Here is a 24,915-nt window from a genome sequence, read left to right as displayed (position 1 = left end):
TATTCAGCTGAAATAGTTTATTGAATCTAAAACAATCACCCAAATCTGGGTATAGCAACCACCCAAGAGACGTAATATAGTCTTCATATAGAGGTGGTCATTTACACAGGTTTAACATACAACACGCATGATATTATAACAAATTTACCAGTCACACACAACATAAATATACACATCTCTGAAAGAAAACAGAAATTTATAAATAATTGTACGGTATTTTCCTCAACATTTCATTCGACTAATAATCATAAAAACTTGATTCATATTAATAGGATAACCTTTCTGATATATCTCTTTTATTCAAATTCCAACTGTTACAATCTTAATAAAATTTTACAAAAATACTATATTTATAACCACGTCTCCGATAACCAGTTTCCATGGAGACCATTTTCTTCTTCTTTATAATTTTCCCCGAATCTTAAACAATTTTCTTTCAGGCTACACATTTGGATAATGACTTTAATTTTGTCTCTCAATTCTCTTTCAATACTGCTTTCTCTTGTGTTAGTTAAAATTACAACAGTCATATTAAAAAAGTTATTGTGATAATGAGAATTGATGTGAAATTAAAATGAATGATTTTCTGTCTATTATTTGAGAAAATGAAAGCCAGATCGAAAACAATATTGCATCATGGAAATGAATTATTGACCAACCCTATATTTAATCAGCCCTGGATAACTGAGATACAAAAATTAATAACATTTGTAAAATCCAGTTCTGATACCCTGTAGTACATCAGCCACTCATTTAAAATAATTTGTTGATGGAAGAATTCTGGAACTTTACAAAATGTCGTTAACTGACAGACCACCATTAAGTACAATGTTATGAATCACTAAATCGGTTTCCATGGAGACAGACTATGGGTCCCCTAGTTTTATTTCCATTTTATCACTTGCACAAAATACCGAGCATTGAGTTTTAATAATTGTTTTTTTTTTCAAATTTAAATCAAAATAACACAATTACAGCAATATTGGTGGTTCACTGCATAAGAGAAAATACTGATAATGAATAGACATTATCTCATTGCTATGGTAACGATATGCATACCAGACTGACAACTTATTACATCAACATTACATGTATAAACAAAATACTGCATTTAAATTCACAATGCCTTATATGGTGGTCATTAGCCATGCAAATTTATTCAAACACTATTAAGTAGTCCATTCATTGGCATTAAAAAGCGATTTTCTGTTCACTGCAAGACGCATTGCACGTATCGGGTGTATTGCAAGAGGCACGGACCACACTGTCTGCCACAAAAATGTAACGATTTAAACCTTTTTGAACTTCTTTTTTTATAGCTCAAAGCTGAGCTTCCAGTGAAGAATAAAGTGTCAAGATACCCTTACTTTATCAAAATTTTAGCATTATCAAAAACACTTTGCATTTGTTGAATCTCATGTGATGTTCTGCCGCCAGGATTTTTGTTTATCCTGTTTTTAAATTCGATTGCACGCATAATGCGGAATCTTGCAGTGACCAAAAAATGGGTAACTACCATCAATCACAGATCACCAAATTGCAGATCAATATTTACATTGATAGTATTTTCTATCAATCAATAACATTTTCGAGCAATAATTAAACATGAAAATAATACATAGGAAAAATGATATATTATATATTATGTCTAATGCTATGAAGCAGAATTTGAGTTTTCCTATACACATTAATTAATAGATCATGGTTTTCTATTGTCTTCTACGCAACATATACATGTATTGACGTCTCAAACCTGGTACCGGGGTAACATGCATAATTAGATTCTAAGTAAAATTGAATTACATAAACATAAAAAAACTATTGAAAAAAATGTGAATACCAAAAATACTAATAGTTATACCGGTAAATGTATTGCCACTCAACGTGTTAACTTTCGTTATTTGACTAATAATGATAAATTTATTCATAAAATGGAGGGAAGTGAAATGATTTTATTACTGTGTGAACATTAATGTGTGATAATTAATGTTTTCTCAGTTCTGGAGATGAAACCAAAACTGGCTGAATTGACCAAGAGAATTTAAAACACCAAAGAGATCATGCATAGACCATGCTACAACCCCTATCACCATTAGATAATTTTGAAATGGAATGAACTGCCAACTGAGTGTAGGTTTTTACCATTCGTTATAGGGATGCCATAGCATCGTTTTACAAGATGATCTCATTCTTGTATCCCTGGCCCAAGCTTTTGTCGGGAAGTACAACAGAGTTAAGAATAATAACTTCAGAAGGAACAGATACATTTCGTCCTGTGAATAGAGGCATTGCAACAAATTAGCTACATACTGGTTATCTAGTAACAGTTTTCCCTAATATTGATAACTGCGATCAAAACTTTTATGATTGGTGAATTAACCTTTTCACCACCAGACTTTTTCGCACAAATTTATCTGCACTTTTCTCTTTTATTCTTGAACATTTCTGGAAAAGAACCTTAATTTTGCAGCCAAAAGACAAAATTTAATTTAATTTTTACTTTTTACTCAAAAAATTTGCTATTTTTGTCCTAATCTTCTGAAGGAAAGTGCAGACTATAAAAGGGTCTTATTTTGTGAATTTGTGATATAAGGAACTGGAACTGGTGGTGGAAAGGTTAAAGATGCATTCTGGAGTGATTTTTTGTATTCTGATTGGCTATAATAATACTATAATTATATATTATATACAAAATAACAGCTATATTTCTCGCAAAAATATCAACAAAAACAAAAATGATGAAATAAACTACATGCACAATATTTGTCAGATTGTGACAGCAACTTCCTCATTATTCCATAACAATTCATAGAAGTACCGGGGGTAACTGATGGTTTAAAACATTGAATGCCATTTTCTTTGCCAAATTTTAGTTCAACATTTCTATACTTGTTTTAATAATTTTGGATCAACAGAATATTTTTAACAGGTCTGGTTGAAAAACATGAAAACAAAATTGGCAGATTTATTTTGTAAAATGTGACAACAGATTTTGGCATTCAAATGGTTGAATAATACAGAATTTGTACTATTTCACATTGAATGTAGTGTGCATGAGACACTGATCTTTGAGTTGATATGAACATACACAGGTCCATAGTTGATTCACCAGGCATGGTATGGTATGGTATAGTAAGTCACAGACTGAGGGATTATCAATGGGTTGTCACAGACTCTGGAATAACAAATATATTAACCACCAACAACTCTGGGAATACTAACGGGTTGATGTTTAACTTAATGAAACACAGAAAGCTGAGATATTTATGTAACAACACGACTCTTAGATGAATTAAAGAAACACAGTTACTCTGACAACATTGTGTGTCAATACTACACACGTTCATTCATACTTCACATACTCATTTAAAAAACATAATATAGAAGAAAGGGGTACATTTCAGGTGAGGTTTACAAAAACTTATTTATACATAAAAGACAGGGACAACATCAAACTTTATCTCTATATATATATAATTTGGAGATTTAAGATTTAATTGAATTTATAATCTTTACTATTAGTAGCACCAATCTCATTGCTTACTGTCTGTGATGTTTGAGAATAAATGTCACATTTGTAATAATTCCAGCAAATGCGAATGGATCACAGATTAAAGTTTAATTCTGACCAAATGTTTGTAATAGGATAATTAGATCAATTTATCGATGTTGTCCCTTACATATTGGTTACTATAGAAACAGCATGCTCTAGAATATTGTGTTGCTGTAGCAGAATTTGATTTTTGACACTGAAGACTGGTTGTCCTGGCAACAATGTTGCTAGAGCAGGATTTGTTTTTTGAAACTGATGACTGGTTGCCTTGGCAACAGTGTTGCTAGAGCAGGATTTGGTTTTTGACACTGAATGTGATTTCTTTGTATGGAAGAACAATAGAATTAAGAATGATGATTTCTGCGGGAACGGTGACATTACGACCTGCCAAAAAAAACAAAAACAGTACAATAATGATGAAAATAATCATCATCTACAATGTAGACGACAACAAGAAATGGATATTACCTGATTCATAACTAAGGATAGTGACGCCTGGACACTGGAGTTGATCACATTAACTTTTAACATTTCAATCTTCCTTATTAAAGTAAACATAAAATCAACTTTCATTGCAATGTCATTTTAACACCTCGCCTGCTGAGAGCCTCCAGATGTACAAAAATCAATGGGGGAAGGGGGGAATCACCAGGCAATATGTAAATGTTTGGTAAATTGATTGATGACATTTCACAGATATAAATCATATTGACATGATTTTAATAAATGTTACTCTACAACTTTCATTGATTCAGTTTTGTATTATCATTTTCATTTACATAATTTTGTGTTATCATTTTCATTGAGGCAATTTTCATTGAAGTGTCCACAATGTTTTTAATCATTTTCATTGCTGACCTTTGTCACAATTTCATTGATATAATTTTTACTGATAAATGACTATTCATTTTACTTTCGTTACTTTTGCTTCATTTGTTTGAAACGGATGTAATTTTAAACTTGATCAAAACTTCTGTAATTATACTGGCCCAGTTGGTAAAAATCATTAAATTAAAATTAAACAAGCCAGATTGAAAAAAAACATTCAGTCAATATTGTTTTCTAAATTGATATTTCATTTGTTGCTGCAATTAGTGTCATGTTAACATTAGACTCAGAAGTTGATGACAAAACAAAGAAATTTGTCAGACATATCACATATATACAAAATCACATATCACATAACAAAATCACATAACAAAACAGACATTACAGATACTACTGTACATCATTTCTAACAAACCATCTATAAGCCTATTAGTCAAACAACATATAACATTACAATTTCAATCAATAAAACAAGGTACTTTCATGAAATTTAATTGCTTAAATAATGGAGGAACTTCATTGAAATGAAATTTCCCATTATAGTGTTCATCCAAATTGGTATAATTTTGCACCACAGATAAGTATAATGTGGATTACCGGTACTTCCTTTCAGGTAGAATTCATATTCATGATTCCAGTTAAAAACATACATACTGTGGAATACTTTATTTTCGTTGGAATTAATTTTTGCTGAAAAGGTATTTTGGGCGTTTTGCTTGGAATTTATTTTCACTGATTTTTGTTGAGATTAATGTAAATTATAGGAAAAAATGTATATTCGCTGGATTTTATTTTCACGGAATCATCCCTTCAGCGAAAATAAAGTATTCTACAGTATATATTCCAGCAGGTTGATTTGATGTCCCTTCAGTGAAAATCAAAGTAGTCTAAAGTATTCATTTTAAATTTTCCTTGTAGTGAAAAGGAATTTGCATTGGCATTGATACAGTAAAGCTAAAAAAATACACTGCATCACATATAGGCAGCTGAGTGAATAAGTCATCTCAGATTTTATAAGTTCATTTTGTTTTATTTATATTTTAGGAAAGAACCGTAACATAAAATGAGAGTTACATCATTACTGTACAGCAACAACAACAACACAAACAAAAATGCATTATTTATAACACAGAACAAGATGGTGGCATGCAAATGAAAATGTGAAAAAAATTATTTATTCATCCACAGTGAAATGTTGATACATGCGCTAATATGGATTGTGGTTAGAGTAAAACATAGAACCTAGTGGTTTAATAAAGTAAATTAGTAATGGTGATTAACCACAATTGACTGTCATTACACAACCAGGGTCTGAAAATAGTTTTACCTCAGTTCCGACTTACCTAAAATAGTGATTGATGGGTTCAAGCGACCATCATTCTTGAACAAGGTATCACCTTCAATTTTGGTGAATGGTGCATTAGGATTTGGATCACATGGTGTACCTTCTACCCTGGACCAAGCCCCAACTGTACTGTTCCATCCCACAATGCTATGCAAAATACAGCAATGGTCCTGTAAAGTCATAATCATACATAGGTCACATTTTAGAGTAGCAATTGGTGTGAACATTTTATTAGGTCAAATATAATTATATAGAGATGACTAAATCTCACCGAAATATTGTTTCAGACACTCCGGCATGGACAAAAATGACTACACGAGGCTACATCACAATAAATGGCCGAATAGTGGCCATTGTTGAAATCAGTCACGTAATGGGGACTGCAGAAAGTTGTGACACATAATGCACACTATCGTTGCATCTGTATTAGAAGCCGCATCTCTGATAGAACTTGCACCCATTCTTTTTGAACAATTGAAAACAAAAATTCATCATTTCTCATATGTGTAGATGCTCTAATAGAAACCGCATCACCTCTGTTGTATTGTACATCATTTTAAAAGAAGCCGCGGCTTCTAATACAGATTTTACAGTATTACATCAGTGAAAAGCTTTTACTTGAGGTCTAGCTACAGTTTATTTTTTGTGAATAATAAACCAATAAACAAAAATTCAATAACTAATTTTTAAAATAAACAATAATTATGTATATTGTATTTTATTTAACAAACACTAGAGGGCGATGTTGACACAAGATGAAGTTCCTTACCTCTAATTTAGATCCAGCCAATAGAATAGATTCTCTGACTCTCACACCAGGACCAACACACACACCCACTCCCACTGTTACATTTGGGCCAAGCTGAAACCAAAGGAAAGATTCAAACTCAACTCTGCACAAAAAAGGGAGAGAGGCTACATAAACACGTCTCAAACAAATTACAGGAAGTCAAAATAAATTCAGTGTTTATGATGTTGAGAAAATGTTATTATTAGTGTTGTGTAGTTTTTTTTTTAATCAAAAACATATAATATATTTTACAATAGACATTTACAATAATTTATTTGTTTGTTTTTCATCTGCAGCATTTGCATTTCGAGAATGTTTATTTTTAAATTCAAACTCTTCAAAATCGTGAAACATATTTCAATAAAATAAAATATTTGCGCTGTGTCCGAGCTCATTAATATTCATATAGCTCATTAATATTCATGAGCAGTGTGACTTTTTTAAAATAATACCATCATGCTCCAATGTTATTGTAGCATTTAACTGCACTTGAAGCCACCTCCCATTACTGATTTCATAGTTATCAGGATATTATACTTACAGTAGCTGTGGAATCTACAATGGCTGAGGGATGGATGAATACATCACCAATTATTTTAGGTTTTCCTTCTCCATTCTTTGACAAACGTTCTGGATGATATTTGTGGTAGAGTTCTAAACAATGTCTGTTAGCGTAAATAGCAGATCTATAAAGACAAGAAAAAACAACATAAAAAAAAATGTGTGTGTCAACACATTCATAACATTGATCTCACAAAAAAGAATGAAGCTAATGTAACAAGGCAAAAGTGTGTTAGGCAAAAAAAGGTTGTGTCCCTTTCACAGATACACATTTTAAAGTTTATAAAATTATAATAATTTCCAAATCTTGTGATCTAAAACTGATTACCAATGACTCTTGAGGCCACCAACCACTTAAAGGGGCATATGCTGTAAAATTACTTTTATTTCACAAAAGACATGAGACATGACATGTAGGCAAGTACATGTACTCACTGAACACCAAAGATAGAGAGGTCAAAGGTTACAGATCTTTAAATATCATACATTATCACATGTTAATATGACCTTACCCAGCTGATTTGATTTGACTCCAAAATCTAGTTGTAGTGTAAGCGTAAAGCTTCCCAGTACCGGCCAATGGAGCTAACACATCTTGTTCCAGACGTATAGTATCTCTGTTGTACGTAAGAGTATCCATACTGCCGCTGTGAAATACAATAGAAATAACACTACAACTTGTACCATATTTATCAGGCTAAGAGCCCATGCTAAGAGCCCGGACAAACGCCCACCCCCCAATTTTGATAAAATAAAGGAGTTGAGGTCATATCCCACGCCCAGGGGTGTTTGTAATAAAATAAAAAAACAAAAACCTATTTTTGTCCGTTGTATTAACAGTTTACATCCTTGCAGTTTGTTTTGATTCTGATAAAAAAATTTGAAAAATAAATGTAAATTGCGTAAAATGAGGAGTGAATGCAAAAAACGATGAGTGAACGCGAAATAGCTGTGACATAAATAGAGCAGCGCGTTCACCACTGTTTACGTAGTTAGCGTCGCAGACAATGAAACCAATGTTGCAATAATGTAGCAACCCGTAACTGGGAGAGTGGTTTGAAGCACGATTGTTTTGGCTTTATAAAATATTTGCGAATCCATAACTGGGGCCAATTTTGCAATGTCATGACGAAGACTACCAACTTTGTTACCATCTTTCACCACTGCTATTGCATTTCATGGAAATTATTCTTCTGTCGTTGGAAAAAAAAATCTTCCTATTTCAAACCCGCCAGGATATCCATATAACTTGCTGAATGGTAACTTTAACCGTGATTGATGAACGAACGCCTAGTCTGATAAAAAAGCAATGTTGAATTTACCTCCATGACGAAACAGTAGTCGTGATGTCATTCTTAGCCAATCAGTAAAGTGGATGCTTAAAGGTCAAAGATGATTGCCAGACAGTAAACAAAAGCATCATGCGAGCTGTTTGCCGCGACCCCATTTTTCTTGTCTCTTTATTCTGATTAGACGTGAATTAAAAGTGCCAAGCTACCAGACAGCGAAATGTGTGGATTAAATGTGATAAGTCCAAATTGTGTGGGACGACATCGATAAACTTCAAGACGAAGCTATAGGGATTTTAGTTCTATCGCTACAGTGGCGCCGACTTGGAATTTCAGGGTTTTGACTTTTACGAAGATAGCAATGAACGTACAAATAGAGATCTTAGAAGGTTTTGGTTTTTTCTAACAACTATGAACTTTCGTAATTTTACTGCGCAAATTATTATTGATCTTGTATGGCTGTTGATCCTGTAATTGTCGAAACCGGAAATAATTCACGCGTATGGGGCGGCGTGTTTGTCAACGGGGATATTCTAATTTTTATTATTTCTGGTTTTAATATTTGTCACATTCTAAGCAATAAATTATTTCTTGTTACACTTCTAATGCTGCATATTGTTCATTTATTTTTGTTGCATGTTTTTATTTGCCGTTTTCTCCCTGTCGCAGTTTGATCTGCGCGTTGCCAATTTTCCGCGATTTTTCGTTTTCTTTGCCAGGAATATCTGGACAAACGCCCACCCCTTCTTTTTGGCAATTTTCCATGTTCAAGACCCTGGGCTTATACCCGGATAAATACGATACAATAATTAGTTGTGTGAATAACAAACATACACTACTGGTGATTAAGATTAATGAATCTGTGAAAGAACTGGTCACTACAAGTCGTAGGATGCTCTTTCTAATGTAATCTATACATTTTTAACGTTTTGTACGATATTGACACTTTTCATTTTTTCCTGCAATGCCATTGGTCAGAACATTCCATTCTGCAATGCCATTGGTCAGAACATTCAATTCTGTAATGCTATTGGTCGGGCCATTCCATTCTGCAATGCTATTAGTCAGGCCATTCCATTCTGCAATGCTATTGGTCAGGCCATTACATTATGCAATATCCAGTTACAGCTGCTGGTATACCTCAGCCCCACAATCAAAACAGTCTCCTCTACTAACTCCTTGTGAAACAATACCGAGGGATGTGACATCTCTGATTGCGTTGTTGTTTTCTAACTCATTGTAGATATTTAATCCACCATATCTTTCAGACGTAGCAAACCGATCAAAGAGGTAATTCATACTGTACTTACTTAAAAAGCTCATCTTGTTGTTTTTGGAAGACTTCAGCGATGTACTTGAAGACATCGTTAGAAAGTAGATAAGTACCACAGTTGATCGTTGTACTCACAAACGTCTGTGGTTTCTCTACATAGTGACGAACCTGAAAAAATAAAAACTCATGTCAAACTTATCGTATTTTACTATTATTTGCAGTGAGAATTCATTTTGTATTAATTTTTCAATAAAATTTGAATATTGTGATTGTTTTATGATTGGGTAACATTGCAATAAATAAATTAAAATATTTACCTCATGTGTTTTTTTATCTTCAACCAAACATCCAAAATTCACTGATTGTTGCCGAGTAGCCTAGAATAGAATCGGATCACGTTAGCAATACGAGATTTACATAACGATGCAGTGTATTGGGAGTAACCATGCAAAGCAATTGAACACTGATATCCTCAGCGAATCAGATCACATGTTACATATTTACTGGAGCTAGTATATGGTAAACAATGTTTATGTTACTGGGCAGTGATTGGTGGAATTCTCAACCAATCAGATTACATGTTACAAACTTACCTGTGTAGCTAACATGGTAAACCTTGTGTTACTGGAGAGTGATTGGTGGAACTCTAGCATCTCATTTAATGGGAAATCACAATACACATCAGCATTGAAGACAAAAAAACTGTCGGGACTACCACTCAGTATCTGATCTCGGAAGTGATAAAGACCCCCTGCAGTGCCCAGAGATGTGTACTCCTGTAGATATCTGAAAATGGAATCACAACACCAGTGGTTTTAGAAAAGTTGTCTTGAAACAATACAAAGATGAAAGATCATAGATCAGTCCGGGATAATTACAAACTCACTCTGTTCATATATCTGGAATTTCAGTCGTCAAATTGAGTCAAGTTTGACATGGGTTCTATGCCACATAATAGAACACATGTAAATCCGCAAAAATTATAATGTGTTCAACTGTAGCATTTTAAGGCAATGTAGAATTGTGCACAGAAAACATGCCTACGAATGTAGCTAGCTGTCTTCAGTAGTGTGTATTGAAGATCATCCATTCCTAGAGAATGGCTGATCAAACCAACAACTCTAACCTTGAAGCTTAGACTGATGTCCATTTGAGAGAAAGAATTTTTAATGTGAAAACAATACTGAAGCATTTGAAGTAGTTTACTGTAAGCAATAATTTGTAGTATAATAAATGCAATAGTGTCAGGATTTCCAATATTTTCGCATCAGAAGTTTCTTGTTAGTAGCTAAAAATTACTGAGCATATCAGTGGATTCATTTGCGATAAAGTTTTCAGCATCTTAGGGTGTCATCAAATCACTGAGTTTTCAGCATCTTAGGGTGCCATCAAATCACCAAATTGCACGCAGGATTTTCTGTCAATGATCAAAGTTGGATGATATCACACAATGGAAATTTGATGTACCGGGTAAATGTTTTTCAGTTGGTTTGAGATTCACACACGACACTCGTCAATGAATTGTTTCTTGTAAAGCAATTAGCTTCTTTCCTTTCGATATTATAAGGAGGGCTAGTTTAGTCATATTGTAACTGCTTCTGAAGAAACTTCTAACAGTTTAGTTATGGTTAGTGTGCAAAATTCAAATCAGCAATGCATGATGGGATTTATTGTAGTGCAGACAATAATAACTTTAATAGTTGATAAAAGTCGAATATATCAGGTTTGAGTTAGTAAAACTCACGAAAGCTGTAACTTTCAGATTTGATTTTTAGTCAAGTTACTCAAAATTAAAAGGACTTCCAATAAATTTTGCCATTAATACAACTTTGAAATTTCAGGGAAGTGTACTACCTGGTACATTCATTCTATCCATTCTAACATTACCTGATTGGTAACTTGAATTGTTGAGATGTTTCTTGTATGAATCTTGTTAATGATTCGCTGGGTTGATAAAATCCTATCAGTAAAATCTCCTTTAAGTCTGGAACCTGAATAAAAAGTCAGATTTTTAAGTTACATTGATCAACATGTAGTGAAAAAAATATCAAATACCCGGTAGTATTCTTCACTTTTCCAGCATTTCACCAAGGCTTTTAGCTAGCCACTTATCAATCTGTCATCAGCCACAAAGATACAAAATTTCATTTGACAGGCAAAAACTTTACAAATCTGTCCAATTTTCATTGAAAATTTCCTGTAAATTACAAAATAACCATAAATAATCAACAAAAAATAGACTATAAGATTTTAGACAGGCACTTTAAATTTTCTGACTATAACCCTGATTCTATCCCAAACATGTATCCAAAATGGCTACTTCTTTCTTGGTATTTGAATACTGAAAACTAAACTGATATTGTTACCACAAATAAATAATTTTGTGTATTCACTTGTTGTTTTCATTCTCTAATAACCATCTGCTTTCTTAAAAGAAGTACAATAAATAAAGCCAGACAATAGTAGTCCTACGAAGAAGTCTCAGTCCAATGTGGTGCTCCTGTTCTGAGCAAATTTTATGAACCAAGAAATCTTCCATAGGATGATCATAAACACTTGCAGTACAAGTTGATGGGACCAACTTTGCCCACTGATCAAATAAAAATTAAAAAAATATTGGTACCTCCAAACCAGCCCAAAACTACCTACCCTACTGCAGGCTTCTATGTGATGGTATACCATAGGGTATCCGGCTACTGGAAACAATGGCTTTGGAAGCTCAAGCGATAATGGGCGGAATCTGGTGCCTAGAGAAAGAAATTTAAAAAAAAAATTGGATATATAAACATCTTGCCAATAATAGTATACAACCTAAATAAATCTTTTCAAATTTAACATGTGCTTCAAAAAACTGCCAAGTTATTCTGACTTTTTAGGAAATCCTGCATGATGCTCAAATTTATGATGTTTTATTTGATTTAATTTCACGCACTTAATTTAAGTATCTGAAAAATACTAACTATAATATAATGATCACCTAGCACACAAAAGTCCTTTTGCATGTTGCTGTTTTACAATTGTCCCTATAATGATGTCTATTCCAGTCTTCAAACACGTCTGTTTTCATATTTAGAAACTCTTGTCATAATCCATTCACAAATTAATTAATAATTCTTAATATATAGTATATTATAAGTATATACAGATTAAGTAGTTGGCTACCATGGAAACAGATCTCCAGACTTTTATAATGACATTTATAATCTGATTTGATGTTATGGTTTACAAACCCCAGATAAAAAAGTATGAACACTAGCTATTTTTACACATAAAATGGGTTCCATATTCATTAAAATGGCAATTTGATGGCAATGGTGGTTTATATAGTAAAAATCAGATCTCAAAATGGGCCATTCCAGTTTATATCTGCACCCCACCCCACCCCCCACCCCCCCTGTTGATGTGGTTGGATTTCCAGCACTGTATGATGGAGAAAATACCCCGGAATTCCAACTGTATATGGAGAAACAGAATCTGGAAATCCAGACGAGTTATGGCTACTAAATAAAATATGGCCTAATTTATCTCGCCACATACCGGTTGATGAGGTTGGATTTCCAACAGTATGACTAAAAAAACTTGGAATTATGACTGTATATGATAAAAAAATTGGGCCAGTATGAAATAGTTATTACTGAAATTAGATATAAAGGATGGTGGCATGAATGAGCTCATCAACACCGTGAATCAGGACTAGTTTGGATTTCCATTATCAGATATAAAATTTTGAACTTGGTAAATTAGCATATGATGAGAGTTATATTGGAAATCCTACTCTGTATGGTGGCACAATGGAACTCATCAACACCATAAGTAGGAACTATAGTTTTGGATTTCCATTACTGTATGGTGAATGGTGATTTGGAAATAAAACTTTGTATGACTTATACACCCATGGAAATTATACCCTGTATGAAGTAAACACACAAGCTCATCAACAAGGGGGTGCAGATATAAACTGGAATGGTCCAATACTGTTTTGTATCCAGGCCTTGACAGCTATAAATAGCGCTGCTTCAAGTGCTACTGAACAATGACATGACATCACTTCCTGTTTTTGCTGGATTTCACAGCTGATGTCACTTCCTGAATACCTTGCAAGGTCATGCAAAAGTTCAAGACAGTCAGCTGCCTTAAAACAAATCTAAATAAATATTCCCATGTAACATATTGTTTTCCTTTTAAACAATGACATGACATCACTTCCTGTTTATGCTGGATTTCAGCTGATGACCCTTCATGCATATCTTGCAAAGTGATGCAATAGGAATAATAGTGAACATGTGAAAGCACACATTTTGTTTTTTTGTTTTTCTCAAGATCCCAAAGATTAATTCTGATAAAATTAAAGATTACTTTTTTTTTATTATCAAAACAGCTCATTACAAAAACATATGACATTAAACACATTGACAAATCTTGAAAAATTTCAGAGAGATTGAGATGACATACAACTAACAGTCTGACAGACAGTATTTTTATTAGATCATAAAAAAAAAGCAAGTGTATAATGGTTTTTAGCAATGCAAAAATAAAAATAATTTCAGTGAGAAATGTACTAAGGATTATTTTCAATATGTAGAAATGAAAGCATGCATTTCTAATGTAATTAGACTTTTAAAAAGCATTCCTCTATTTTTTGGCAAAAAGTATTAATTTTTGCTGGATTTTAATTTCACTATTTTGTTTTGTTTTAAATTTGTAGATTTCCCATTAACCAAATGATGAGCTGTATTTTAATTTATAAGTTGAAATGGATTTAATTTACTTGACTTTACATAATAGTAAAAATAGAAAAATTAAAATCCCTGTAAACAACTAACGTTCTTACATTATGCACAAAAATCAGAGAAGTGGGTGTCCGGACCTGAAGTTAAAAATATCATCCGAAAACAGTGGATTATTTCCCCACCTGTTGAAATTAAATCACAGTCTAGTATGAATGCGACGGCCTGCTTTGATTCTGAAAATTTAACATGCAACACATGTGAAGAGACCTGTTTGAGCATGTATGTAACAAATAAATGTTAAGACATACTATTTATTGCGTTCTCCATTGTTTTTACAACAGACAAACCTTTAATAGAATTCAATGTTACAGATAGCATTGTATGAATGGATATACTGTTGCAAAACGCACTTAGAACATGTATCACTGAGATACAAAATCTGATTTTTTTTTAAATCAAACTACATGTTGTTTACGATTAATATGTTATCACTAAAAATAATCAGACACATCGGGTCGCTACTACTATTGAATCATCGGTGTGTAACTATACGATGAAAATAGAACGATACGACCAATATGTATAGATGTCAAGTAGTCAGTACATTTATGACCGATCGCACGAATGCCATGTAATTTTCTCCACACTTGCCTTGTAGGCTACGTATTTGATGACAGACGTGGCAAGTAGTGTCCGTCACAAATCAAACGCGGACTTCTTTGACCTTTGCAACGTGTGCTGCAATGTGTGCAAACACTGATCAATGGAAATAGTGATACGCTATGAAATAAGATGGTATATTGCAAATCAAAATTTAACAAAATATACAGATAGGGCTCTAGTTTATTAGCTGACCTTGCTTGGAGTGATCATGCACATAATTAGTAACTGTCAGCTGCACGCAACCTGACAATGACAGCACAACCACAACGTTATATTGTATAATCGATAGAGTTACAGCAACTTCCGGAAACTCTGTGCGATGTTTTTCCGGTGTTTGTATCAACACGAACAAACATTTTCTCCCCAAACTTCGCAGGCATTGTCTCTGTAAGATGTGCTTGCGGATCTACGTAGTGATTCAATGATAATTATAACTTACCCTTTTGTGGCCCGCCGATCAGGATAACTCCTTTTAACATCATCGTGCAAATCGCTACGTGGAAAACAGTATGTTTGCACGTTGTTTGCTATCTCCAATTTGACACAAATTGATCTTTTGACCCATGACCTCTAATCACCACGTATTTTCAGTTACACGAGCACAATAATGTGTTTTATTGCAAACAAATTTAATGAAATACGTAAAAAATACTGTATTATACTATTCCTGTGACTGATTTTAATTATCACTGAAACTTGAAAAAGTCATCCATTAACTTTGGCTGGCAGAAGGGTTGAAAAAAATAAAGATCAATATTGTGCATGTCTATGTGATTGAGCCCAAGCGTGTTTGTAATTGTGTTTTCGGTTATACTAGTAGTAGATGTGGGCGCGTCAGTGTCAAATAATAACATTGATGAACATAAACGAAAAAAGCAAAATTATGTCGTTTTAGCGTATTTCAGTATTTTTTCATGTGACAAGGCTATATATACACGTTGCTCAATAATTAATTTAAGAAGTGAATGACACCAAAATTACATGTTTGTTTATCTGCGTATCCTTTCTTTTGTACGCGGCATACGGTATCCATGGAAACACATCATGTGACTACAATAACGCACTTTCCAATATATGTCAACTCAATGTATATTTATTCCTCTGCAGTTGAAATAAAATGATAAAAGATACAAACTTTTAGACAAAATACTTTGTGTTGAATTTCCAGGAAATAAACGATTCAAAGCTTAAGCCATATAGTATCTTTCACATAAACATAGAGTTCATAATGACATTAAAATATCCTAGAATAATGCGGCGTTGCACTCGTGGTGCGCTTAGCCACGATACAAGTAATTTCCCATAATGAATACAGATTCTGAGATTCACGCCAACATCACATACACACACACCGTGGCGCAATAGGATGTGATTTATTTAGCGACTCTTGAAATAAAATAGTATATGTCATGCTCGTTGGCCAGTTTATATAACCATTTCTTTAGTAATAGTTGGCCGCAATATACTGGTATATATGTATAAAGTGTAATATTACTGGAATTGTAGCTAGGGGTATAGAAAGTGTGATGTCCGATATAAGCTACGCTAAATTTAAAACCCATCGCCGTAAGTAATCTTAACTACATACATGAATTCACCCAAGAAGACAGTTCTACACAATTCAGAAATACTAGTACATACTACTCGTATCGTAACAAAAGTCATTCTAAACCAAAAACTATTTTAAGTAACCCATTACTGATACTCCAATTATCTGAAAGAAATATTACCATAATACTACAAAATAATTTGGTAATCAATAGTTCGCTCGATTTCGTTTTCACTATTTTTCTACCGACAAATGTGTACGTTTTTTTTTTTCACTCACATCGAAACTATTATGTAATTATATATCATAGTGGGACGTAAACAGCAGTGTACAGACTGAATGGATTTTTACAGTTCTACTATATCGGTGTTAATGGAGGTTATTAATCTATCGAGATGATTAGATAACGAAAATGAGAACGAGAGAGATGGTCTACCACCATGGTCACATAGCCCAACGTCGTCGTTTTCTATCCTCGGGGGCGGACATCCGGGCATTTTCACCGCCTGGCAACCCTCACGGTGAAAACAAAGGCCAAAAACTCGCAGAAAACGGTACTTGGGGATGGTTGTTGAGACTCCCCCGAACAGTGTAACAAGATTAGCCCTACGTGTGTAACATATATAAATTTGGTTGTTCAGGATTACTTCAAAGTTGAGTTTGTGTTGTTTTCTCAAATTTTCACCGGCTCGACCGGCGTTCTACAGCAGCGCGCACAGAGCCCATAGAAATGCATGGTACAGTGGTGCGCGTCTTAGCAACGTGGAACGTCTGTGACGTGGGTCCGCCCCCGAGGATTGCTTTACTTTACCACAGTCCCTCCTTGAGGGACTGTGACTTTACTTACTCCTGTCCAAAGTCGAATAACAATCGCTGAAAAAAACATCACGTATGTTGTATTAAACGGGTGGAAGTCGTCGCAACGCACCGTGATATGATCACGGTATAATACAAGATCATTGTGAGTTCCATGTGACGTGTACAGCCCGTTGTAATTGAGTGTTTCAAGCAGGAGGGTCGTCACCTGCGCACGCGCGAGAATTGAGTCCCAAGCGACGATAACAACATACGCTAAAAACGCAAAGACCCATGGGTAGACGCTTGTTTGTAAACAGTGGCACGCTATGGCCATCTGACGCATGCGCGGGTGACGACTCCCCCGATTTAAACCAACACGCATTCGCGTTGCAACGACGGCCACCGAAAAATAAATCACGAATATTTCAAATGTTGTTGTAAATGTGTAAATTGTTCTTTTTATTTTTCTTTCTCCGGAAACAAAGCCGAGTATGAAATCTCATTATCCTGTTTTAATCATCCATTCCAGATCCACATTCCTCGGTCTCCATATCAATAGACATGGTACTGGTAAACTGAGACCCTCTAACTATGCCATGCGACGTATGTTTGTTTTCACCTTCCTCTTGTGTCTCGTTGGGAGGTTTCTCCTCTGTACAATACCGTTGGATGAAAACAAGTAACAGAAGAGCGCCACCTATCCCCACGGGTATCATTATCTTTACTATAGGATCTGCAAATGGTATAAAAAGTGATATAAGGTAATGACGTCAAATATCCTCGGGGCGGAGCTACGTCACAAGACGTGTAATGTAATTCATTAAATAACATTACAGTGAATTTCAATGATAGCAGGAAAACGTATTATCGTGGGATATGCATACGTTTTCCTGCTATATTATCATCACAATACTACATTATCACACATTTCGTGCATAAATGAAATAAGCATGGACAAAATATTTCATTTTGAAAAAATAAAGTGTTGCCAGTGAAATTCACTGTAATGTAATTCAGTTAAATGAATTTATTCCCGGGGAAAATATAGAACACGAGAGTTTACCAAACGATTCGGTCCATTCAACTAGAGATCCCATGTTATGCGTGAAATCGAACGAAACGAAACCAAAAAATCAGGGTAAACAAATTTCGTGGCGTCCGAGTCGCTGTGGCGTAGTGAACATCGCGTGGGGCTCTTCAAACGCTCAATAATGTGCTATACACATTTGACCAATTTTGATGAAGTACCGATACAATGTATCTCAACGAATATTTCACTCAATACGCGCAGTGAACGGAAAGTCACCCATTATGTACCTAGTCCACCGCCTTCTTCAGCTTCACTACCATGTTGTTGAGCATCGTAACCACCTGTACAAATCAACAAAAACAACACACACTGTTAATACAACGTTTACATGTTCTCAGATTCCCCACGCATCAGACATATAATTAACTATTTGTTCTACATGTAGTTTAGAATATTGGAGATAATCATTAATTTAACCATCTGTTTATTAAAAATTGCAATGACAATCATTGCACAACAAATTATACAGACATTACGTTTCTGATCACGAAAAGGGTTGGACATCTAAGGCAGATAAAATGTTAGTGCCCGAAAAAAAAAAAAAACAAGATGTCGTCACTTTCACAAAATTTGCATTTACATCTACACGAATGCTTACCATTTTGTTGCCCGTAAGCTGAGAGTATTCGTGACGTCATGCAGTAAAACAGAAACCAGATTATGGCTGGCATTGTGGTATGATCCATCGCAAAGAATCTAAAAATAATTAATTCAGAGAAACGAAAAAGAGATGAACATTGTTGGCGCATGATGTCAAAATTACTATTTACTATTTTCAGGAATGGGCGAAGCTTGATTCAACCAAGAAGTGGGTAAACCGTTGTTCTGTGTTCTTTATTGCCCCTTTAAGGTTAAGTCTGTGTTCACTGTCACACTAATATTGAATACGATTTTCACTGTATTATTGCGCTGGGTGAAATAGCTAAAATACACACAAATATTGACACTTATTATAGTCATAATTAACGGTAAATACAGGGAGATACAAGCCGACAATACACGTGAATACACGTGATTAAGTGAAAATACATATCCTGTATTTATGCCTTTATTCAGCTGTATTTGCAATCCAGGAAATACATGGTGAATATACCGTAAATACAGGTAAATAATGCTTGTAAATACATGGTTGAATTATGATAATAACAATTGGTCCAAAATATGCAGATCGCAGAGGTCGTCATATCCCCAATACTTCCATCCATCTTTAAGATGTAAGTTACAAAAAGTATGCTATTTCAGTGATAGAGCCCAAGTGTATTGGTTAACTTATTCAAATCTTTTCTCAGCCACACGTGTCTTTGCACTGTTACTATCTCTAACCCTTCGTCTGGTTTCAAGTATTGTTGACTTGTAATGCAATACTAAAACGCACATTTTATATTTGTGATTTCGAGGGGATTAGTTAAGAATAAAGACTTTCGTTATAACTGTGTATATTGCCTGACATGGGCGTTCTCAATTAATGTTCTGTGTATAATTATAATAGCACTACGTCACATTATTATTTTCTACACACACACCATATATGCGCAAAACAGCAAGAAGTAAGTTTAAACAGTTCATGCAAGTGTTATTCAACCAAAACAACTTAATTTCACCTATATACACATATTATTTCTTTCAGCAGGAACGATTGAGATCATACCCGTTATAAAGTTGTGACAGATGGTTTAGTACTTCGAACAATGTTTTTTCACCATTGTATTTACGGATAACTCACGGGTCTCACATCCATACGCAGAGTATGAATAAATTACACGTACTGGTCACACTTTTTACTAACCTTCTATCAAGTATAATATATTTCCAAGTTCGATTCAGTGAAACGCACGATGACAGAAACGCACCATACAAAGAAGACAAATAATATATGAACATATGGACGGAGAGTGTCTGAAAGGAAATTAAAGGCCAGAGGGTCATTTACTAATGGTTTATTTTATGTACTGAGTTACGATGGAAATATCTTCCAAACAACTGCGTAGTACTGTATTAAAAATGATAGGATAAGGCCAGTCTACAGTGGCAATCTCTAAAAAAAATCTCTATAAAAAATATAAAAAACATTGCGTGGTCGTTTTTTTTACCGAGGACTCAGAAATCGTAGATTTGCTTCATAAGTTTGTAGGCTAAACGTACGTTCGGGAATCGTTACCAGGTCGTAAGGGTATACACATTGAGATACGAATAGTCCAGCATGTAACGCTTAGTAGGTATATTCTTAATATATGAAATGACAGAAAGCGAGGGGGTGATTTTACAACCGATCGTCCGTTGCCTGTTTTCACCAGCTGAATGTACATGCTTGTCTGTTGCCCCCTTCCATGAATATATATAAGACGTACGGACATGTACACTATGGAGATATTTTGGATATTTTGTTTTCATTCATTTTGAGTGCACACATGTAAAACACGTTTTCTATATTTTATGAAAAGTTTATATACTGATGTCTACAATATGTAATCAATATGTGCGGTACAAACAGAAACTGGTATAAAAATAATAACTGCCTAAAACTGCGTATTTCAGCTGGCCGGAAGTGAATTAAGTCCATTTCGAACCCGTCACGCGCGCATGGTAGCTTAGCAACCAGGAAACTTCGGGAACCCTAACAGGCCTATATTGTATTCTCTATGGACGCGTTGTATAAATAAGTGTTACACAGCATATATGTAATTGTTTGGTTCACGATATAAAAAGCTTTCGATTTTTCAATAATAATAAATTGAATTAATATGTAACTATATAAGACATGGCATGCATGGCTGCAATCGATTCATAACATACATTAACACACAAAGATTTCTACATTACGCTATTCATATTTATTTGGTGCATGAATTATTTGTGTTATGTGACTGACAACAGTTGCATGGTTTGTGACATATTTGATAATGGAAACAAATTATTAATAAGATGATTCTTACATTTAATACTATTCACATAGTAGTCATATATACTATGATAAATTGACACCCCAGATTGCCGTCTCGGACAAGAGAATACATTTCACAGTGACTGAGCGACGGATACGTTCTATTTCCCTTGTAGTTGTTGATGAGATTAAAAATATCTAAACATTATTCTTATTATCCGTCTTTACTGGAACAGTTATGTTAGACACATTGTGTCTCATGCCAGGAGATTGCATGGGTGTATGGAGAGGGGTGACATATTATGCCCATTTGTTGTCTTTATAAATCGCTACAACTTTTAATTTTAGAATATGACTTATCCAATAATAAGAATATTTGGAGCGTGTCCAGTGCACATCGTATGGAAATACCATACAGAGTCAGATTGCATGCACTGAATTGGTTTACTCTTGATTCTATTAGTTAGCATTGTTGCGTTTTTATAAGTACCCAACAGGGACATCTAAAAATATTGTGCCAAATTGGCGTCATAGTGATGATGTTAATTTTGTTCACTTTTCTGCGCAAGAACATCAGTTACAATGTTTCCCTTTTCACGTATTTCTCCGTATATGGGTTGGAAGACCATGCCTGCATCGTCTCAACATCGTTTTATCGCCACTCAATATTTGGTTAACTAGATTGGAACAACACATTCTATCCAAGTGACTGTATTTTGTAGCTTTTAAGTCCTTCTTCTTTTTATATTGTACACTTGGAAAAAGGCGTATTACTGCAAGCCAACATTTGCATAAATTGAGGATGACCGTATAAGGAATGTGAAATGTGGCTATAATTTTAGTAATTCATTCTCATTGGTTACAAAAGTAATCCGATTGTATAATAAGTGCAAATTTTGTACAAAATGCTAGTCAAAAATACTTAAATATACAGTAAAGTAAATACTCAAGTAATTACGCTGAGTATATTCAAAAACACATTCCTGATTTCCTTCCTAAATGTTGATTGGCGGAGAACATATGAAATCGGGCCCAGTGATACAAAGCTGAAAACAAAGAAAAATATGGACATCACTGTTCCTAATTGGTCACGGGAAAGTTCAATTGATCTATGATTGAGTATTTGTATTGTCACGAGGGATGGTCCCCAACTAAAAACTACAATGAGCAAAATAATCATTAAACTAATCGTACTTTTACGATGAATATTCAGTTTTGTTGTTGGCGGTCCGTTTATTATAAAGTGTATACTATGAATTTTCCTTGCGAACAATTTTGCTTTGTATATCATATGAAAGTTCAGTATGATCATTATCAAAAATGAAGGCAACAGAAAGACATAAAACACGATATAACGATGGATGTCCGAGTACACAGCAGTAGGGGTACACGACCCATTCACAGTGGTTAACTCGCTACAGCCATATGCCGGCGCAAACCCGGTCAATACTGAAACCACCCACACTACAATGATTAAGACCAATACAAGTTTCTTCTTCAGTCGCTCATGCTTAAAAGGATAGAATATTTTGAAATACATATCCAACGTCCAAGCCAACATACTGAGGACGAAAGAAAGGATACAGAATATGGGAGTGAAGGCCACCAGTATGCATGGGAATATATTCGTGAAGTACAACACAGATGTAAACATAATCCCATTGAGCGGGACGGTGAAGACACCCTGGAGCACATTGGCAATTGTAAAATTAATAAAGAAAAAATGTTTTTCATCTCGGAGATTTCTTCTCAGTACAATTGTCAGTAAAACAAGCAGATTGGTAGCTAGGATAGTATAATTGATGACGTATGCTGAGTACAGTATCCATGTGATGATGGGAAATGTGGGAACATGGGACCCATCGTTAGCAATGTAAGACTCCGTAGATGACATGTTTGTTCCGAGCATGGCTAAAGTTTCATCTTTTAAGGCGGCCACATTCAGCATATAGCAACTCCTACATTCCTTCGTTGTTCCTTTGTGACTTTACCGAAAACCAGTAATTGATGGTGAATGATATACTTCGTCTCGGTACATTGTATCGATGCAGCAAACTTCAGTTACAGTGGAGATTACTGTCAAAGATGCAAGAGCCAATTTGCGTAAATATTCAAGTTCACCTGGTATACTGAATCTGCTAACAGAGCTCACAGAAATACGCCTGGCAGCCTCGATTGTCAGTGTGTAATTGACGACTGTTACTGTGTATCTGTAAGTATATGAGAAATTTGATCGTATCGAGATCACTGCCAATCATAAATGTCTTTGATACGAAGTTTACTTTCAACAGTCGATACATACATACAATCTAACCATGTCCCTTACGAATATGAAATACACATAATAATGCAAACCTTGTAATATCAGACTAATAAACATGGAACTTGATTAAAAAGAAAAATCGAAACATATCGCGTATCACGTTGCTGTTTTTTTTCTCAACGTGACCATTGACGGTCCATACATTGTGCGTATCTGTTTTTCAGTGGACTTAACCCGAGATGAGGGCGGTGTAATACAATAAAAAACGAAAGAAAAAAAACGAGTGAAAATAACTGACGTTGATCATGGATAAATGAATATGCCGTGTATTTCCCGCGAAAGAAAATATTCCATTGCAAGTATGATGTTCTAAGAGAGTGAATTTAACCAGTGGTGATTCGGAATACGCTGATTTACCACTGACGTTATAATAGTATTCATGAAAGTTGAATACATACATTCTCTCGAAACAGAGAGAGGGGATACGAAATATCAGCCAACAATTTCAACACTATTAGCGATTGTCACGTGTCTAAATGTAGCATAATAATAATAATAATAATAATAATAATAATAATAATAATAATAATAATAATAATAATAATAATAATAATAATAATAATAATAATAATAATAATAAAAATAATAATAATGAAATAATATATATATTATTAACACGAAATATTGTAGTAATGACACAGTGTTTTGTGATAAAAATTGTCTGGTTTTAAATGTCTCCAATAGGCTTTCGTAGTTTCTGGTCATTGATGGTTACTGTCTTCGTCAACTACGAAATGTTCCACGACCAAGAGCGCGTAAGTTCTCACAGTAGGTCTCGCGTGCATCTATAGTTATTTTCGCTGAAGGAATGATTCAGTGAAAATAAAATCCAGGGATATAACTTTTTTCTATATTTTTATATTCAACTCGCCAAGAATCAGTGAAATTAAACTCCATACAAAACACCAAAAAGGTCTTTTTGTGAATATTAATTCCGGCTAAAATAAAGTCTTTAACAGTATTTGATTGACAGCCACGGGTATTATACGACAGCCCCGTGATATCGCGCCATTTCTTTAATGAATTTCGGTATTTTGACTCCTAAAAATAATCAATGCGCTCAATGCATAAACTCAGTCGACGAGATTGGCCGCGGACAATAGAAGAGCAAACAGATAAATAAGCAATGAATGCATAAACAAACAAACAAACAAATAAATAAATAAAATTGTGTACACACATGTAAATAAGGAACGCCGGAGATTTAGGTCGCTATGCATGAATTGTTAGTCGTGTGTTTTG

At 34.4% G+C, this 24,915-nt stretch overlaps 2 protein-coding genes across 3 annotated transcripts; both read right to left on the bottom strand.

The window, feature by feature from the left end:
• Positions 1 to 274: 274 nt before the first annotated feature.
• Positions 275 to 15,538, bottom strand: LOC100368026 (mannose-1-phosphate guanylyltransferase regulatory subunit alpha-A-like). Of its 2 annotated transcripts, none has more exons than XM_006815949.3 (11): positions 15,472 to 15,538; positions 12,289 to 12,386; positions 11,527 to 11,630; positions 10,233 to 10,425; positions 9,957 to 10,016; positions 9,677 to 9,807; positions 7,590 to 7,724; positions 7,058 to 7,202; positions 6,496 to 6,588; positions 5,725 to 5,896; positions 275 to 3,937 (listed from the first exon to the last, which is right to left on the bottom strand). In XM_006815949.3, exons 1-11 carry the CDS (start codon positions 15,512 to 15,514, stop codon positions 3,837 to 3,839), a joined length of 1,275 nt encoding a protein of 424 aa, XP_006816012.1. In that variant the 5' UTR covers positions 15,515 to 15,538; the 3' UTR covers positions 275 to 3,836. The 2 variants fall into 2 exon arrangements, with proteins under 2 accessions (XP_006816012.1, XP_085352189.1); XM_085496063.1 differs by having other exon boundaries at positions 275 to 2,273.
• Positions 15,539 to 17,811: 2,273 nt separating this feature from the next.
• LOC144350813 (uncharacterized) lies at positions 17,812 to 20,333 on the bottom strand. Its single transcript, XM_078008881.1, has 4 exons — positions 20,256 to 20,333; positions 19,068 to 19,165; positions 18,697 to 18,750; positions 17,812 to 18,112 (listed from the first exon to the last, which is right to left on the bottom strand). Exons 2-4 carry the CDS (start codon positions 19,153 to 19,155, stop codon positions 17,892 to 17,894), a joined length of 363 nt encoding a protein of 120 aa, XP_077865007.1. The 5' UTR covers positions 19,156 to 19,165; positions 20,256 to 20,333; the 3' UTR covers positions 17,812 to 17,891.
• Between the last annotated feature and the right edge of the window lie 4,582 nt (positions 20,334 to 24,915).

This window comes from Saccoglossus kowalevskii, chromosome 22 (genome assembly GCF_978046115.1).
Source record: "Saccoglossus kowalevskii chromosome 22, keSacKowa6.1, whole genome shotgun sequence".
NCBI classification, from domain to species: Eukaryota; Metazoa; Hemichordata; class Enteropneusta; family Harrimaniidae; genus Saccoglossus; species Saccoglossus kowalevskii.
Note: the sequence above shows the minus strand (reverse complement) of the source record. Positions and strands in the feature narration are given on the sequence as shown.

Bases quoted from the DNA above. Each gene is read 5' to 3' on its own strand.
- LOC100368026 (XM_006815949.3), bottom strand. From the start codon at position 15,514: ATGATGTTAAAAGGAGTTATCCTGATCGGCGGGCCACAAAAGG. The intron at 10,017-10,232 runs GTAAGTTTGTAA...ATTCTATTCTAG, and splicing joins TTACCATGTTAGCTACACAG to GCTACTCGGCAACAATCAGT. The intron at 6,589-7,057 runs GTAAGTATAATA...CTTTGGTTTCAG, and splicing joins TTGTAGATTCCACAGCTACT to CTTGGCCCAAATGTAACAGT.
- LOC144350813 (XM_078008881.1), bottom strand. From the start codon at position 19,155: ATGGATCATACCACAATGCCAGCCATAATCTGGTTTCTGTTTTACTGC. The intron at 18,751-19,067 runs GTAAGCATTCGT...TGATTTGTACAG, and splicing joins AGCTTACGGGCAACAAAATG to GTGGTTACGATGCTCAACAA. The intron at 18,113-18,696 runs GTACATAATGGG...TACCATTTGCAG, and splicing joins TGAAGAAGGCGGTGGACTAG to ATCCTATAGTAAAGATAATG.